The 18128-nt window shown below is 51.9% G+C and overlaps 2 protein-coding genes across 2 annotated transcripts in view; both read right to left on the bottom strand.

Annotated features, from left to right (window-relative positions):
• The window catches only part of LOC140897510 (uncharacterized), a 21247-nt gene extending 14535 nt beyond the window's left edge, over positions 1-6712 (bottom strand). The window contains exon 1 of the mRNA XM_073310229.1: positions 6610-6712. Within this exon, the coding sequence (XP_073166330.1) occupies positions 6610-6712 (103 nt within the window). The remainder of the gene's footprint in view (positions 1-6609) is intronic.
• On the bottom strand, positions 5686-18128 carry LOC140898050 (uncharacterized). Its single transcript, XM_073311486.1, has 5 exons — positions 17959-18128; positions 14698-14785; positions 14027-14153; positions 12229-12342; positions 5686-11875 (listed from the first exon to the last, which is right to left on the bottom strand). The coding sequence occupies exons 2-5, from the start codon at positions 14719-14721 to the stop codon at positions 10254-10256; spliced, it is 1887 nt and encodes a 628-aa protein (XP_073167587.1). The 5' UTR covers positions 14722-14785; positions 17959-18128; the 3' UTR covers positions 5686-10253.

Below are 18128 nucleotides of genomic sequence, written 5' to 3'. Positions count from 1 at the left end.
CCCCCACTGTCAGCGGCCCTGCCAGTAGCATGCAACAGCGTTGCCTGACCCTATGGCAGGGTCGCTGATGTGGGGGGGGATGTGATAAAGGGGGCAGCGATGTTAAAGCATAACGCACTGCCAGAGAGGAAGTGTAACGTCAGCCGTGTACGGGCCAGTACCGGTTCTTACCGGTATGCTGGACCGGCCCACTTTCACCTCTGGTCATTATGATGTTTATTCTAAATATCAGTGTTGTTAGTTTGCAGAAACGTATTTGCAGCACAAAGACATCAGTACGGTAGAAACAACCCAAGAGGCTAATACTGCGTTTAGAAAACATATAGCAATTCTTCTAAAGAAGGAGTCAGGTAATTACTTTCTACCATGTACTGTGGACTCATTAGGCACATGTGAAGATAACAGGAAGAGTGGAATTATGTCACGTAGCAGACATTATCTTAATATCCCTGAAGTGGGATATCTCACAGGTCTGGTTCTGTAATGGTGACTATGAATCAATAATATCTTCAAGTACTCAAAAATCTGAATGGGGTGAATGGTTCCTATTGATCGACCAGCTGAATGAAATTGGTATTCATATATACAGCTGCAGTAAAGTAAAAATTTGAGAAAATATGACTCTCAAAAAAGAAAAGATATATTCAAACCAGTGACTGGATTAAAATATTGACATTAATTAATAACTCAAGGTTTGCATTTTCAGTGTTGGTCGTAACGTATTCATCATTTCACTGCGCTATATTGATTTTTCAGAAAGTGTGGAGGACTACTGCACATTCTGCAACCTTGTCAACAGGGAAAACTGTGAGGATTGTATGATGGTAAGAAACAGAATTGTATGAGAAATAAATGCCATAAACTGCCTAAGGATCATGATTCTTGTAAAAATTCCACATCAGTAAACATTTTCATCATGCTGATAGGCATCTGTTAGGTAATGCTGACATGTGGAAGGAATAGCATGGGTGAATGCAAAGTATGGGTAACATTATAACTTCTGTGATTTCATTTTCTCAATTGTTATGTAGCAAAGGTCCAGTGTGATTCTTGCAAGAGGTGGGCACATATGCCCTGCATTCCAGAAGGAACCAGTCAAGACTACCTGACTGATGAGAAGAAAGAATACGATTGCAAAAATTGTGCATAGTTCCCTTCTTTACCAAAAAAACCCCAAAACCCATTGTGTTTAAATGTCTCTTGTTCAAAACATAATGCAACCAAAAGAAATGTTTTTATTTATATACCAGATTATAATAATAAATGTTTTTCATTTGAAAAAAAATATTCTCGGTATTTGTGTCCATGTGTATAATGCAAATTATAAAAGCAGCAAAGAGGAAGCAAATCGTGAGTGTTTTCGGCCACAAAACCCCATCCCTCCTGATTTGCAACCATCCCTGGACCAGTGACAGGTGCATGGGCATCCAAGTCATTGGAAATAAGCAAGAAGGAAGCCAGGGAATAAAATCAAAGGGGCCACTGTGGTATCACCTTGGGCTCATGGGCATGCTCGGTACCCCCAAACCTTACTTCCCTTTTCATGTATCAACTGCGCACATTAGCTAGGAGGGAGGGAATTGTGACTGTTTTTGAACAAAAACCCCATCCCTCCTGATTCGCAACCCCTGGACCAGGTGGTAAAATCAATTTGGCACATCAGCAAGGAGGAAGCAAATCGTGAGTGTTTTTCCACCAAAACCCCATCCCTCCTGATGTGCAACCGTGGCCAGGCAGTAGCAAGTCCTGAGAAGTAGCCAAGATGGTCACTTTGCGTGGCGGAAACTGCACCTAGTTGCAAAAGGGGAGGGTTGAGATTTGTGTCGTCACAGGCTGCGAGTCACTTCCTGCTGCCGGGACTGACCCCAGCGATCGCTCCCACCCAGCTGCTCCTGGGTTCTAGCGATATCCCCCGCACCGCGCTTCGCATCTCTGCGTCTGGCTTCTTTGGGCTTGTCTACACTGGTACTTTACAGCGCTGCAACTTTCTCGCTCAGGGGTGTGAAAAAACCACCCCCCTGAGCTCTGCAAGTTTCAGCTCCGGCAAGCGCCCCTTTAGACAGCGCACCAGCGCTGGGTGGGAGCTACGCCCCTCACGGAGGTGGTTTTTTGCTGTGCCACGACTACACAAGCCACCTTCAAGCGCTGCCATGGCAGGACTTTAATCTCGCCGGTGGGGGACAAGCCCTTACACTCACAGACTTTAACATCAGAAGGGCCCATCAGGATCATCTAGCCCAGGGGTTCTCACGACAAAATTTTTGGTGGCCTCAGAGTTGGTGGCTCTCGCTGGTGGCCGCTCTGACACTTTTCCCTAAAATACTTAATTAAATTTAGGAAAAAACAATAAATATGCACAGAGGTAAGCGGGGGAATGGTCCCGCTGTTGTGAGGAACTTTCCTGGCTTATACACCACCCAGGTGGAGTCTTCACTCCCACTCCCTTCACCCAGAGACCTGAATGACCTTGAGGGCTCCCCTTCCACTCTAGTCGCCGTAACCCGGACAAGGCTGGATCCAGCATTCCTGTGGGGCTCGACCCCCAGGACAGGGTCTAGGGTGTCCCCCCTCCGGGGTGCTTTCTCCGCTCCAGACACTTCCCTGAGCGTTGCAGAGTTCAGAACAAATACAATTCATTCAGCAGCAAGTAATAAAAAAATGGGAACAGTGAAAGGAAAACACATCACCCCGCTCTGTGGGATGAACCACAACCAGCCGCCTCTGGAATGCCTGGGCAGTTCACAGTCTGTTCCTCGCACGTCCCAGGCCTCCTGCCCAGGCCCTGGCTGTGCTGCAGGGATTCAGCAGCTTGGAGAGTTACTCTGGAGGTGGCCAGGTGCCCTTATGCTCTAGGTGTCAGGACCCTTCTTCCCAGCATCGACCCCAGTCATGGTTATGATCTGCCTCTCAGTCCAGGCTGCAAGCCCACTGCCCAGGGTCCCCCCTCGCTCTCCCCAGCTGCTTACAGCACCCGGCTCTGGACTGCTCCTGACTTCCGACTCCCTCATTGGCCTGCCTGCCCTGTCAATCAGGCTGACCTGGAGTGCTGACCCCTCCCCACTGTCAGTCTCAGGATTTTGATTTCCCACTGGCTGTTCCCTTTTCTTTTGGTGCTGGGGAGGGCCAACCAACCCCCCCACCCCACTAAGTGTCAGTGGGGGACCAACAGTCCCCTTACCCAGAGACAACATCAACATCGTAATTTATTTATTGCTAGCAAGTTAAGTCTGCTGCTGTGAAAAGTGATATGTGTATGCTTGTTCGTATTTTTCACAGCCTCTCAGCTAGCTACTTCGGTTGCCACCTTGGTAATATTTAAAACCCGGACACTCCAGCAGGAGAGCCGGAACCTCCCCTGCCCCGCCTCTTTCCCCTGAGGCCCCGCCCCAACTCCGCCTCTCCCCCCAAGGTTCTGCCCTCCCCCCGTCAACTCCTCTTCTCCCCCTCCCTGCCTGGGCCAGGAGGGACTTGCCTGTGGAGCGGGGGCTGAGAGTTGGAGCTGCTCAATGCAGGTAGGAGGCAGCCCCGGTTGAGTAGGGGCAGGGGCAGGTGATGACCCAGTGCCTCCCCTACCCATAGTAACTCGACTTTGGGTGTCCAGTCAGTCGATCTGACCGCACACTGTTAGGTCCCCTTTGTGACTGGACTTTCCGGTCGAAAACTGGACACCTGGCCATCCTAGCAGCACCCACTGTGCAATAAGTTCTGGGAATGCATCGGGGACAACTTCTGCTTTCTGATGATGGGGGAAGGGTTAGATTCAGTTCTGACCAGCAGGGAGAAATTCGTTGGTCTCGATGAAATTACTATAAGGTGGGTGCACAACTGGTTGAAAGACTGTAGCTTTCAATGATCTGGTGTCAAACTGGGAGGGGAACGCTGGGGGTCAAGAAGCCCCAGGTGGCTTACCCTGCTCTTTGCAGGGAACAGAGAGGGGAGAGGGGTGAAGCCCACCCAGAGTTGTGGGGCAGTCAGGCTCCTAGGTGGGAGCTGCTGCTGGAGTTGACAGAGCAGGCTCTCAGCTCCCCATACTACCCCTCTTAGGTTGGTGGAAGTGCTCCTGGTGAGAACGCGCCTCACCAACCCAAGGAGGGTCATGTGGACATCGGCTTCCGCAGTCATTACTGTGGTGGCTGTAAGTCAACCTAATATACATAGGTGTTGGCTTGGCGTGTAGACATACCCTTACAAGCAAAAGGATTTCTCTCACACAAAAGCTTTCAGCAGTCCATGCTCACTGGAAAGCCTTCCAGCTAGGACTACTCCCCCGAGTTCAATGATGCTCCTATTGTCTTTCAAGTGATCATGCTACTGAAAGTAGTGATGGGGAAGGGGAGGTGGCCAGAGTCCTTTCCCCCCCGCCCTTCTTAAACTCAGACCCTTTCTAGTGGAAAAGTCTTTGCTGGGTCAGGCAACTCCATGGCTTATATGAGCTCCAAACCGTCCTTCAGATGAATTGTAAATTTGTTTGTTTACCCCTTTCTTCCTATTGGTGGATGGCCAGATAAGAGTTTTCTAACACCCACGGTCGGTCCTTTGTCATCTCTGAGAAGTTAGTCTGTGGACGTTCCCCAGAACGATGACATATTTCAGTAACAAATAGGGTTACCATACATCTGGATTTTCCCAGACAGAACCTCTTTTATGAGCCTGCTTTCTCTGTCTGAGCGGGGTTTTCCCATAATAGCAAATGTCCTGGGGTTTTGCAGAGCAGACAGACTGCAGCTCAGAAACAGCCCTGATTGGTCACTTCCCAATTGGTCCATGCCCCTGCATCTACAGCTGATAGATTGCTGCCAGATCCAACCCACCCAGGCCCCAGCTCCCAGCCCCGGGGAGGGGGTCCCACAGGTAGGTCCTGACTGATGTCTGTCGTTGCATTCTGAGCTTATGCCAGCACCCTGCCACTGTGACGGTGACCGACACTGCCTTCACCTCATGAATACCCCCCCCCCGCACCCACAACTCTAACCCCCCAGCTCCCTGCGCATCAGTGTCCTCTTTTGGGGGACTTAGAATATGGTCACCCTAGTAACAAACATACAGTACAATCTCACCATTCTACATGCAGTTGTGTTACACACATTTCATCAGCATAATGTTCAGCAGATCATCAGTTTTCCAATGATTCCTCACCAGGCACTCTTTATATACAATATATCATAACCATCTTGAAGTGGTTAACATGAAGTACAGGGGCTTAGTCACAAGAGAGATGCAGCGTGGGGTGAGTGGGGCAGAGACAGTCTCTCTTGTCCCCACGCAGGACACTGCAGTAGATGGGGAGGGGATTGTGACAGGTTCCTCCTAGGGTACCATCTGGAACTGGGGTACCACTGAGCCCCCCTATCCAACCAGCCTGTGCCTCCTATACACTGTACTGCTGTGACCAGCCTGCCAAGCCCTCTCCCAGGCTTCAGTCTGCACGTTACCAGCACACATATAGTAGGGACACACCCAGCTGGAGTTCATACAGACTCTGTGATCAGCTCTGCATGGGAAGGCACAGATAAGGCACCTGAGAGTTCCTGCATCCCCCTCTGGAGTTTAAAGCCAAAATTATACCATCCTGCGCTGCACAGGGAACTGTACAGCGTAAGCTCCTGAAATTCACCCCCTCCCTCAATGTGGAGAGGAATAGACAACAGCTTTCTGCTCTAAGTTATGTCTTCCACACACACTGGTTTTAGATAAAGCAAAAACAAGTTTATTAACGACAAAAGATAGATTTTAAAAGATTATAAGGGATAGCAAACAGATCAAAGCAGATTACCTAGCAAATACACAAAACACAATCTAAGTTTAATATACTAAAGAAATTGGATATGAATAGCAACTTCTCACCCTAAATGATGATTTAAGCCAGTTTTAGGTATTCTTAAAGAGGGCCAGCTGCCCTTGTTTGCAACTTAAAATTCCCAGGTATTCCTTTCACAGGCTAGAAACCCCTCTAGCCTGGGTTCAGCACTTCCCCCCAGTTCAGTGCTTGTTCCTCAGGTGTTTCCCAGAGTCTCCTTTGGGCAGAGAATAAGGGAAGAACCATGATGATGTCACTCCCCTGCCTTAAATAGCTTTTGCATATGGTGGGAATCCTTTATCACCAAGCTTGGTCCCACGCCTTTCAGTGGAAAAACACTGGTTCTCCAAGATGGAGTCCAGTACCGGGTGATCTGGTCACATGACCCTGTAGCATCCCAGCAGCCATAACTTGGAGGTGGTTTGTAGCTTCCTCAGGAAGGCTCCCTGGTGGGAGTTTAGCTTCGTTGAAGATCTATTGTTCTCTCCAATGGCCCTTCCTAGCCAGCCATTTAGACTGCCAATCTTTTGCTTAGTGGGCGTTCCCCAGGTGTAAACACATTTGTAATACAGATACACAGTCAATATTCCTAACTTTAGATATAAAAATGATAGATGCATACAAATAGGATAATCATATTCAGTAAATCATAACCTTTTCAATGATATCTCACATGTCCTATCTTGTATAAAATACATCCTACTTGTGCCATAACCATATCATAATAGTACAGAGGTGGGCAAACTACGGCCTGTGGGCCACATCCGGCCCGCGGGACAGTCCTGCCCGGCTCTTGGGCTGTCCCCCCTCACCCGCAGCCATGTCGCCATGCAGGCAGCGCTCTGGGTGGCGGGGCTGCACGCTCCTGCAGCGCCGCGTGTCTGGCTCCAGCCGAGCGGTGCGGCTGCCAGACATGCTGCTCTGAGCGGCACGTGGTAAGGGGCTGGGGGGATGGATAAAGGGCAGGGGGTCCTGGGGGTCCGTCAGGAGATAGGTAGCAGGAGGCGGTTAGATGGGGCGGAGGTTCGGGGGGGGTTGTAAGGGGATGGGGAAAGGGGGGGTGGACAGGCATGGGAGTTGCGGGGGGCCTGTCAGGGGGTGGGGGTGTGGATAGGGAGCGGGGAGGTTGGATAGGGGGGTGGGGTCCCGGGGGGGCAGGGGTCCTGGGAGGGGCAGTCAGGGGACAAGGTGCAGGGGGGGTTGGATGGGTGGAGGGTTCTGAGGGGGGCAGTCAAGGGGTGGGAAGTGGGCGCGGTCAGATAGGGGGCAGGGGCCAGGCTGTTTGAGGAGGCACAGACTTCCCTACCCAGCCCTCTATACAGTTTTGCAACCCCTATGTGGCCCACAGGCCAAAAAGTTTGCCCACCCCTGTAATAGTATCTCTGTGAAGAATACGGGATGCAGTGTCACGGTGACCAGGTGGGCTGTCAGGTTCCCCATTTCCCTCTGGCCTCAATGCTGGGGGTCGGCCTGGCTCCAAGGCTGGCCCAGGTCTGTTGACATCCCTGGCTCCCTTCTTGCATGTACCCAATCTTGGCATCTCAGCAGTAGGGAGATGCTGCCCCCTCCTCCATCATTCTTTTTGGGATGTTGTCCATGGCCCTTTAGGGCTCAGGGGCAGCTTCACGCGACACTCACAGTCCAATTCTAGTTTTTCTCTGGCACTGGTGCAGCGAGTTCACAGTTCTGAGCTTCAGCCGTCTGGCTCTGAGGAGCAAACCCAGCAGTTTCCCAGCTCTGTTCCCCCAACTTCTCCCCCTCCCAACGGTATCTCACAGCTCTGCAGGGATCAGGCAGTAACTTCATTCCCCGTTTCAGTCTCAGCCTCTCACACTGTGACTCTAGCTCGCAGCATCAGTGCTTGTGCTGAGAGACACTGATCACTGTCGTCGTTCAAACCACACACAAAAATCTCATGACAAAGGGTTATATAAAGATTAGAATAAAATCTAAAAAAGGACGATTTTGGCAAATGACCATTTGTCTCATGAAGTCCTCAACAAATCTGAGCGACATCCTGTCAAACTAAACCAATATCAAAGTATGTGACCTAACGGCCTTCACGAAGAGAGAAAAACCCACAATCTATAAAACACTTTCACACTCATAAAGTGAAATCTCAGTGAATCCTTTAAGACTCAAAATCAGGGGGGAAACAGGTACCTATTTTCTTCTGAAGTGGCTAAAAAGGCTTCATTTCTTGCCTCATTATTTGGTTGTATTAGTTGCAAAAGTTTGAGCATCAATATAATTAAAGTATGAGCAAGAAAGACAAAAAACCTACCCATCTACAAATGATCTGGACTAGCCTAAACAAAAACTGAAAGCAATTTTACCAAGAGATGGAAACAGGGCTACAAGTCAAACTGTGCTTTGAGGTTCATTGGGATTTCCCCGCCCGCTCCCAGGTCTGTGACACTTCCTTCTCAAGCCCTCCAGAGTCTGACTTAAGATCATAGACATCAAAACTGTGATTCCTAAGCATGGAGAGCCAGGTACACGGCGGAAAGTGACACCTTGGGAGGTGCAGGGGTAGAACGGGGACAGGATAAAGCTCTCCATTGCTGGGACAGAAGCTGCTGTGTTGAGTGTGGAGAGTGACGGTGCTGGGGGAAAGAGGGAATCCCTCAGATTCACCCCATTGCCCTAAAATAGCACAGAAGCTAAAACACCACATTTTACTGTCTCTGCTCCCTACTTTTTTAGCATCTAGTTAATTCTGGTGCATAAGGGAGAAAATGTACAAACACTTTAATGCTTTTCAGCAGGGCCTGGAGTAATGTGAGACTGACTATCTGGGAATGAGAAAATCCAGCCCCAAAGAGGGAACTCAGGGACTAATGATCACTCTGCGAATGGGAGGGGGTCAGAACACATAAGTAAGGATATGATTTTGTTATGGATTTGTGGAAGTCATGGAATCTGCAACTTCCAGAGACCTCTGTGACTTCAGCCCATGGTGGCTTGGAGCTTCGGGGTCCCCCTGCCACCTGTGGCAGCCAAGAGCTGCTACCGGCCGCCGTGGGTAGCTCCCATGGTCCTGAGTCACCATGGGCGGCTGGGGCTCCCCACAGCTCCCAGCTGCCACAGGTGGCGGGAGGCCCAGGAGCTCCAAGCCAAGAATGATGGGGGGAACTCCCAGACAGAGCCCCCGCAGCTGCCCACCCACCATAAGACCCCAGAGCCCCAGCAGCATGGGTGATGGAGCCTTCTCCCTCCCCATATTGTCATGGATATTATTAGTAAAAGTCACGGACAGGTCACCTGTCCGTGACTTTTATTAAAAATATCCATGACAAAACATTAGTCTTACACATAAAATGCTCAGGGTGAGTTTACACTACGAAATCCAGTGCAGGGTCACAAAAATGCACTGGCTAATCCTGAACACGATTCCTACCATAGACAGATGCTCAGAGGCTGATGCTGCAGAGTCAGAGGTGGGATCTCCAGGCCTCCCACAAAAGGCTCTGTGGGGATCAGCCCCTCCCAGTGGTGCTGTCTGAATGCAGTGGGGGCAGGGAGAAGGGGCAGAGGGGGTGAGTGAGGAGAGGAAGCACCTTGCTACCCCTGTGCTCTCCCTCGCCACTTATCCCATGATCCCTAAACACTCGATAGCCCCAGCACCCAGCTCCCCCTGCTTCCCAGCTCCACCAGCCCCAACCATTCAATCCCCAGTTTCCTCCCCAGAATCCATCTGCCTAGTCCCTCAATATTTGAGCCCCCAGAGCCCAGGACCCTGGGGGATTCAGGGAGGGGAGGAATAACCAGCCCCAGGGACACTCCCCCTGCAGGGAACAGCCCCAGGTAAGTGGGGGAGCCCAGCCCAGGGGCTGGTGGAAGATAGGGGATGGGGACAGGTATGTAGAGTGAAGGTGGGTCCTGGCCAGAGTGTCCCTCTCCTCATCCTCATGGCAGGGGAACCCCGTCTGGGAGGGGAAGGGAGAGGGGGGAACTTCAGCCAGCCAGAGGGAGCGTCTGGAGGAGTTTCTCTCTCTCCCATCCCCCACCTGTGGCCCATCAGCTCGGCAGCCAGGGCTGTAGCAGGGAGGAGGGGCTGATCGGGGCTTCTCCTCCTCTGCCTGGGGAGTCTGTCAATGACCAGCTGCTGCTCGGCTGCTGGATCCTCGCCCCAGCAATGGACAGACGGATCCCTGGGAGCCAAATGCCCCTGATGTGTGAGGGAACGAGGAAATGGGTTTCTCACCATGGCCGGCCCTAATCAGGGCACTCAGAGAATTTCCCTGCTGTGTGGAGGGGTCTCTGATGTCCAACATGGTGTTAGCTCCACTTGGAGCATTTTCCACACTGAGAACATCTCAGAGGATTCTTCACTGTGCAGATTTGCAGGTGCCTGATACTCCAGGACCACCAAATGCAGCTTCCCCCACATTCTATTCTGTGGGTCACCGACGTGTGAAGTCAAATTGAATCTTTTCCTGCGGTCAAGCTGTTTCTAGGGTCTCTCACCCTTGTGGATTCTCTGATGTTTGGTGAGCTCTGAGCTCTTACTGAAGCTTTCCTCACAGTAAAAGCATTTATAAGGTCTCTCTCCCATGTGGATTCTTCCATGTTTAATAAGGGATGAGTGCCTAGCAAAAGTTTTCCCACAGTCCAGGCATTTATGGGGTTTCTCTTCTGTGTGGGTTTTCTGATGTGAATTAAGGGTTGATTTCAAACTGAAACTTTTCCCACACTCAAGGCATTTATAAGGTCTTTCTCCTGTGTGGATTCTCCCATGTTTAGTAAGGGATGAACTTTCTATAAAACCTTTCCCACACTCGAGGCATTTATGGGGTCTTTCTCCTGTGTGGATTCTCCCATGTTTAGTAAGGGATGAACTTTCTATAAAACCTTTCCCACACTCAATGCATTTATAGGGTCTCTCTCCTGTGTGGATTCTCCTGTGATTAATTAGTGATGAACTGTGCTTAAAACTTTTCCCACACTCAAGGCATAGATTAGGTCTCTCTCCTGTGTGAGTTCGCTGATGTGTAATAAGATTTGAGCTCTGACTAAAACTTTTCCCACACTCAAGGCATTTATAAGGTCTCTCTCCTGTGTGCAGTCTCTGGTGTATAATAAGTTGTGACTTCTGACTGAAAGTTTTCCCACAGTCCAAGCATTTATGGGGTCTCTCTCCTGTGTGGATTGCCTGATGTCTTGTAAGTTTTGTTCTCTCAATGAAACTTTTCCCACAGTGGATGCATTCATAGGGTTTGTCACCTGTGTGGATTCTCCTATGTTTAGTGAGGTGTGAGTGACGAATGAAATTTTTCCCACACTCAAGGCATTTATACGGTCTCTCACCTGTGTGGATTCTCCTATGTTTAATAAGGTACGAGCTTTGACCGAAAGTTTTCCCACAATCCAAGCATTTATACGGTCTTTCTGCTGTGTGGATTCCCCTATGTTTAATAAGGTTTGAGCGCTGACTGAAAGTTTTCCCACAGTCCAAGCATTTATGTGGTTTCTCTCCCGTGTGTGTTTTGTGATGTCTATTAAGGGTTGATTTCAAACTGAAACTTTTCCCACACTCAAGGCACCTATAGGGTTTCTCTCCTGTATGCAGTCTCTGATGTGGAAGAAGGAGTGACCTCTGACTAAAACTTCTCCCGAACTCCAGGTATTTATAGGGTCTCTCTCCTGTGTGCAATCTCTGGTGTATGATAAAGTTTGACTTCTCGCTGAAGCTTTTCCCACATTCCAGGCATTCATAGGGCTTCTCTCCTGTGTGAGTTCTCCCATGTTTAAGAAAGTTTTCACTGAAATGGAATCTTTTCCCACAGTCAAGGCATTTGTAGGATTTCTCTTCATTGTGACTTGTCTGCTGGACTGTGGTTTCCTTGAGATCCTTGCATCCTCTGCCACGTTCAATGGATTTATTTAGTTTCTTCCTGGGATAGTTTCTCAGCTGCATCACTGATCTGTGTTGATCTCCCCAGGCTTCTCCCTGTTCCAAGCACTGGGAAAAATTCCCTTCAGCTCTTCTCAAAACTATCTCCTGCGGTTCCACTTTCCGAGGACCTTCCTGCTGCTGATTCTCTTCCTTGTTCCCACTCACTGTCCTATCACCTGCTGGGAGAGAGAGAATTCAGAATCACTGCCTACGACAGGGAGAAAGGGGAATAGCACGGGGTAACGAACAACACAGTGACTGTTGGGGAGCTGGAGACATTGGATTCTGCCTCCACATCCCACCCAAACACTCCCAGGGAAGTAAAGTCAGGGGGGAAATTCCCAACAGTTAACAGGATGGGTGGGAAGCCGTGGCTGCTAATTTGCTTGATGATACGACACCTGCTGTCTGCAGCCCTGACCTGGGTGAGATGGGGCAGAACTGAGAGCTCTCACTCATGGCACATTTTGGGAGTCCCAGCTTTTTCCTTCACTCACAAGATGGTTCTGTCTCAGTTTCCCTGACTCCTCACCTGTGCAGGTGCCTCTCAGGCTCTCCCCTTCCTCACCGGCCTGGAGATCAGGGACCCATGGCTCTTCCCCTCGTTCCAGACGGTCGATCACATCAGGTTTGGGAATGGGGAATCCTGCTCAGGGTGAAATCAGGAAAGCTCAGGGCTCATAGAGTCTTGGTAGATTATTTGTGACAAGGAACATTCCCTGAGTTTAACCTGACCCAACATGGGACTGTGGTAACTCAGACCTCTTGGGAGCAGACGACATCTGGGAGCTGGGAAGGAGGTGTTGTTACACCCCCACTTGGAGGTCTCAGGATAGGTGTGCTCTGGGGGACTTGATGACACACACACAGTTCGGGTGTTAAACTCCTGCCTATTTCCAAGCCTGCAGAACCTAGAGCCCTCCCCATCTATGGAACTAGTCCCAAGAGGGCCAGTGAACAGTTTTGTATGAAGGAGAAATAATATAGACAGGGTGTGACGTTATTGACGTGAACTGGGACCGTATAGAACATTGTTGCAACCAAGGTCCCAAAGTGGCACCAAACCTTGTATAAAGGGGGTCAAATAAGGTATCTAAGATGAGGTTAAGGGTTGCTGGTTAGGATTATGCTATCTGTTTGCATGTATCATTTTTGTATTTAAAGATATAAGTATCGTCTCTATATTGTCTGTATTCCAAACTTATGCTGTGCTTCTGGGTGACACCCCAGACAAGTTGGTGCCAGCTCTGCCTAGCCTGCTTGATGGCCCATTAAGGACCATCAGCTATACAATTGACCCACTGAGAGAAGGCAGACACACCTTGCGACTCAGCAAGGCATGCAGGGACCTGCCTATGGACAGAACTCTGAGGTTTTTCCAGGCCAGGTGATGGACAGCTTGTCTTTGAAACAAAGAAAGACAGACCACATGGTAAGAGAATATAAAAAGCAGCTGCAGCTCCTCCATCTTGTCTTCAATCCTGCTTCTGATCTCTGGAGGGACTTTGCTACACTGAAGCTTTGAATGAAGGACTGAATGACCCATCCCAGCTGTGGATGTCCTCCAGAAACTTGATTTGAACCTGCAGTTTATTCCATCACTGCTGCAAGCCTGAACCAAGAACTTTGCCATTACTGTATGTCATTGATTCCATTTAACCAATTCTAGCTCTCATCTATATCTTTTTCCTTTTATGAATAAACCTTTAGATTTTAGATTCTAAGGATTGGCAACAGCGTGATTTGTGGGTAAGATCTGATTTGTATATTGACCTGAGTCTGGGGCTTGGTCCTTTGGGATCGAAAGAACCTTTTTTCTTTTACTGGGGTATTGGTTTTCATAACCATTTGTTCCCATAATGAGTGGCACTGGTGGAGACACTAGGAAACTGGAGTGTCTAAGGGAATTGCTTGTGTGACTTGTGGTTAGCCAGTGGGGTAAAACCAAAGTCTTCTCTCTTTGGCTGGTTTGGTTTGCCTTGGTGTGCACAGAAATCCCAGCCTTGGGCCGTAACTGCCCTGCTTTAAGCAATTTGTCCTGAATTGGCACTCTCAGTTGTGTCCTGCCAGAACCAGCCTCTTTAAACACGGCAATACCCTGCTTCTGGCCCCTTGAAAGCTGGAGAGATGGGGACGAATTAGCCTGTCCATTAGGTTTCTGACTCCCTTGTTCCCTGGAAGGAGATGTGGAGATAAAAGGGTGTCTCACACTGGAGCTGTGGACCATGCAACCCTCTCCCACCAATCCAACTGGCCAGGGAAGAACCTGACCAGAGTCAGACATGCAGACCCCAAGGCTTCTAATAACAGAGGGGACGGGAATCGCTTACCCAGCGAGGTCACCATCTCATAGTTCTCCTTCATGACATCCCTGTAGAGGGCTCTCTGAGTGGGGTCCAGCAGTGCCCCTTGCCCCTGGGTGAAATACACAGCCACCTCTTCGAAGGTCACTGGCATCTGAAACAACAAGTATCCCCCACTCAGCACCTGCTGCCCCAGCCACAATCCCACTATTCACAGGGGAGGAGGCCCAGAAAAGCAAAATCCCACCCCCATCCTGCTCAGAGCAGCCAGGTGGCTTCAGGGGGTGGGTAGAAGGTGAGAGCTCCTTGTTCCCCACAGCAGACGGAGAAGGGCAGCACCTTCTCATTTCCCACACACCTGCCAGCCATAGGCTGTTACGGGAAGCAGAGCTCTGAGCCAGGGACAGGAATCCTGAGAGCTTCCCTTCGTATTTCACCGCAGCTTCTGCGTAGTGGGTCCAGGCTCCAGCACTGGGAGTCTGCTCAGTTTTCTCAGCCTTCCCCAGGGGGGTGTTTCCTGTTTCAGAAATGGGGCAATCCCCCCCCCCCACCAATGGGCCTTTTTCAGAAAATCAGGCCCAAGTTCAATGTGTCACAGGGGGTTTACACACCCTGTCCCCTCCCTCCTTCATTCTGTGTCTTTCCTGCCCCTCCCCATCTACAACACCCCCTCCTGCAACTCTCTGAAAATGCCCTACCTGAGCTCGTTCCACCACAGCCATTTCCCTTCCCTGTCTCCTGGAAGATGGGACGATCTGGAGCAAAACGTGGACGTGATTCCTCAGCCTGTCAGGGCGAGAGGGGCGATGGGGGAGGTTTCAGAAGGGGCTGGAGTCCATGTCACACCCCCTTTCCCTGGAGACAGACGCTCTGGACTCTGCCACGCTGGGAAAACCCTCAGTCCCTTTATTACAACACCGACCCGGCCCCTCCCACCAGCACGAACCCCCTGAGACTCTTTTAGACACTAGAAAAGAGCAGAATCAAAGGAGCCACTTTGGGGGATTCCCCCTGCCATTGGCCTCCACAGCAGCATGTCTCACCAGCAGCAGGATGACTCAGCCAGGGCAGGACCTGGCTTTTCCTCTGTCAGCTCCTCCCCTTGTTCCCAGGAGAGTCACTCTGCCCAGGGGTGATGCAGGGAATGGATCTGGGCAGGGCTGGGAACCTCCCTCCCAACTTCTTGATCCTGCTGCCCCTTTCAGTCTCACCATTCCCCTTCCTGTCTCCTTCCCTCTCCCCTCTGCCTGGGAGAACTGGTGACTCCCGTTCCCATGGGCCTTTGCTCTCCAGGGTGAGCCTGGCTGTGTCACTGAGAACAGCAGCTCGGGGACCCGCAGACTCATGGGGAGCCCCTCCCCCTCCCCTACAAACTCACCTGCAAGTCCCTGAAAGGGGCCCTTTGTGCGGAGTCACTTTCCTACCCGGCCCCAGCACTTTCCCCCCAGGGTCTCTCCCCATCCCCTGCAGGCTCTGGCTCAGGAGTTGGTGTGGGAAAAGCCCAGGGTTGCCCTAGGGGGCTAGTTGCAGCCACCAGGGGAAGTCCCCATCTTGGCTGGGCACAGAGTGGGCTTTAATGAGGTCTCTCCCCAGCACAGACCCCCTGGGAGAGCAGCAGCTGCTCAGTCTGGGCTCCAGGATCACAAGGGAGGAGGCAGCAGATTCTGACCCAGGACGCTCAGCTAACTCCCGGGCGCTAATATCATGAGCAGAGAGAGACAGACACCAGCTTCCTCTGCCTTAACAGTAACCAGAGGCGCCCCCCATGACTGGGCCTCGCTGAGCTGCCCCTGCAGACCCCAGGCACAACTCAGCAGCTGCAGATTTCATTTGCCCACCAGGACTCACACCAGAACAGAACCAGAGAACCACTTTGAACCGGCATTTATTAATGGAACTGGAACCAGACTTAAACCAGCATTTTTCCTATTACTCAGTGAATCTGAATCGACCTCAGGGTGAAACGGCTGCCAGTTAGAATAAAGTTTCAGCAATATTTCAGCTCAATATTTGGCAAAATAAAATAAAACCTACTCTGATCTCACTTGTTACAAAAACAAGACAACAAAACAACACCCAGACATGTGATTGCTACCGGAATGGCCTGTCCCAGTAGAAGAAGAAGAGAAGGGGGCAGCCCACAGGAGCAGGGAGGGAGGTGGGAGAGAAGAAGTGGGGGGCTCCCTGGTCCCAGAAATTAAATTAACTCTTCAAGCCCAAGGAAAAAGGCTACTCAATTCTTCTTCCCTTTAGACAGGCCTCCTCTCACCCATCCCCACCCCTTGGGGCAGTTCTTCCCTCCCAATGTCCCACCTGAGGCAGGCCCCATGCCCCAAATTCAGTTCCCCACTGAAGCAAGCAACAAGGCTCACTTCCACCTCCACTTCTGGGGCACAGAACCATTTCGGGGTGTCTTGATCCAGAACCGAACACACCGCCTGCCACCGAATGAAACCAAATCCCAATTCCACTCCTTGTGGCTCGCAGTGACTCTGGTTGGACACCAAATCCTGCTCTGAAATCAGACCAGCCCCTGTTCAGTCCTGTCAACCCAGGATCCAGACCCCACCAAATAAGGAGATTGTCTTTAAACACAAACATGAAATTGGGAGCAGGGTGTGTGTGAGGGGGAGGGGTTCTGGGTGGACATTTGCCTTGTAAATTCTTGGCCCTGTGGGGGAAGTCTCCTGCCCACCCCCTATCCCTAGGGCGACCACCTTTTCAAAGGCAAAAGGAGGACACATGCAGGAGCCCCAATCCCCTCTGTAACCTCGCCCCTCCTCTCCCTGGAGGCCGGACCCCCTGCTTCTCCTCTTCCCCCTGAGACCCTACCTCCTGGCCAAGCCTGAAGCTAGAGCCGGGCCATGGAATGATAAGAGACGCTCAGGGAGCTCGGGGCCACTATGGGGATCCGTGACCCTCCACCTGCCCTGTACAGGGGGCTGGGGTGCAAGAGAATATCCCCCAGAGTGTATCCCACCCCAGGATCCACTGCTCAGAGTAGGTGGAGGCTCTGGGGCTCCTCAAAGCAGCCTGGGGTCCCCAGGTGGGTCTTATTATAGCCTGACTCTGGCTTCTGGCCTGACCAGGAGGCGGGGCCTCAGGGAAAGAGGAGGAGTAAGGGGCGGGGCCTCATAACACCTCAATCCCCCCCACAGGGAACAGGCTGGCGCTGGTCCTGAGCCTTAGGCAGGGACGGAGCCCTGGCCCAGGGAATCCGGGACAAATGGTGTCCGGGAGTCATTCAGCCCGGGATCGGGACTTGAACTCTGCACTTCAGGACTGTCCTGCCCAATTCAGTGCTGGTTTGACTATTTCTAGGGAAACAAATCCCCACTGGCCGCTGGGCAGGGCAGCCCCCTCACCCTTCCTTACCCCATGGGGTGGGGGAGCTACCCTGTATCTCTCCCCACCCCTCCACCTTCTCCCTGCCCCTGGGCTCTCCCCTCCCCAGCCAGTCTCCTCTTGCTCTCACAGTCTCCCTCATCTCCCCACATCCCCCCCTTTCCCTCCCAGAGCCCCCCCCTCACATCTTCGCTCTACTCCAGCCTCGTTCCCCTCAGCCCCATAATTCACCCTCCCCACCACCCCCACCACCCCCCGGTCTGGATTCCCCTGCAACACCCCAGCCTCCCTTCAGTGCAACCACTGCCCCGACCCCAATCGCATCCTGCCCCTGCATCCCCTTCCTGCCCCCGGCCTCACATCTCCGTTACCCCCGGCAATTGTTCCTTGGCCACACACACCCCCTGCCCCTCTCCAGCCCCCGTCCCCCAGGTGTGGCTGTCACAGCCCCCAGCAAGGCCCGGGCTGGCTCCCCCCGCCCCGCACACACCGGGGGCTGCGGCAGCTTTCCCGGGCCCGGGGCAGGGAATCGCAGCCGGCTCCGCGGGGAGCAGCCCGGGGCCAAACCCGCCCCCTGCAGCCCGGGGGTGACGGGGGGGGCGGGTCTCTCTTACCTTCCCTCCGAGCGGGGCCCCCCGGGGCAGGGGTCCCTGGCCGGGCTGGGGGCTCTGCCTTGGGAGAGGCTCCCGGGGAGCAGCGGGCAGGGCCCGGCTGGAGAGTCCCCTCTCCGGGCTCCCAGCACCAGCCGCCGCGGCTCGGGGATCTCGCCAGGAGCCAGAGTCAC

Source organism: Lepidochelys kempii, chromosome 14, assembly GCF_965140265.1.
Source record: "Lepidochelys kempii isolate rLepKem1 chromosome 14, rLepKem1.hap2, whole genome shotgun sequence".
NCBI lineage: Eukaryota > Metazoa > Chordata > Testudines > Cheloniidae > Lepidochelys > Lepidochelys kempii.
Note: the sequence above shows the minus strand (reverse complement) of the source record. Positions and strands in the feature narration are given on the sequence as shown.

What these genes read in the sequence shown, in the direction of transcription:
- LOC140898050 (XM_073311486.1), bottom strand. Translation starts at nt 14,721, where the DNA reads ATGGCTGTGGTGGAACGAGCTCAG. An exon ending in CTGTGGTGGAACGAGCTCAG is followed by an intron (nt 14,154 to 14,697) that starts GTAGGGCATTTT and finishes TTGTTGTTTCAG; the next exon opens with ATGCCAGTGACCTTCGAAGA. An exon ending in CCTGAGAGGCACCTGCACAG is followed by an intron (nt 11,876 to 12,228) that starts GTGAGGAGTCAG and finishes TCTCTCTCCCAG; the next exon opens with CAGGTGATAGGACAGTGAGT.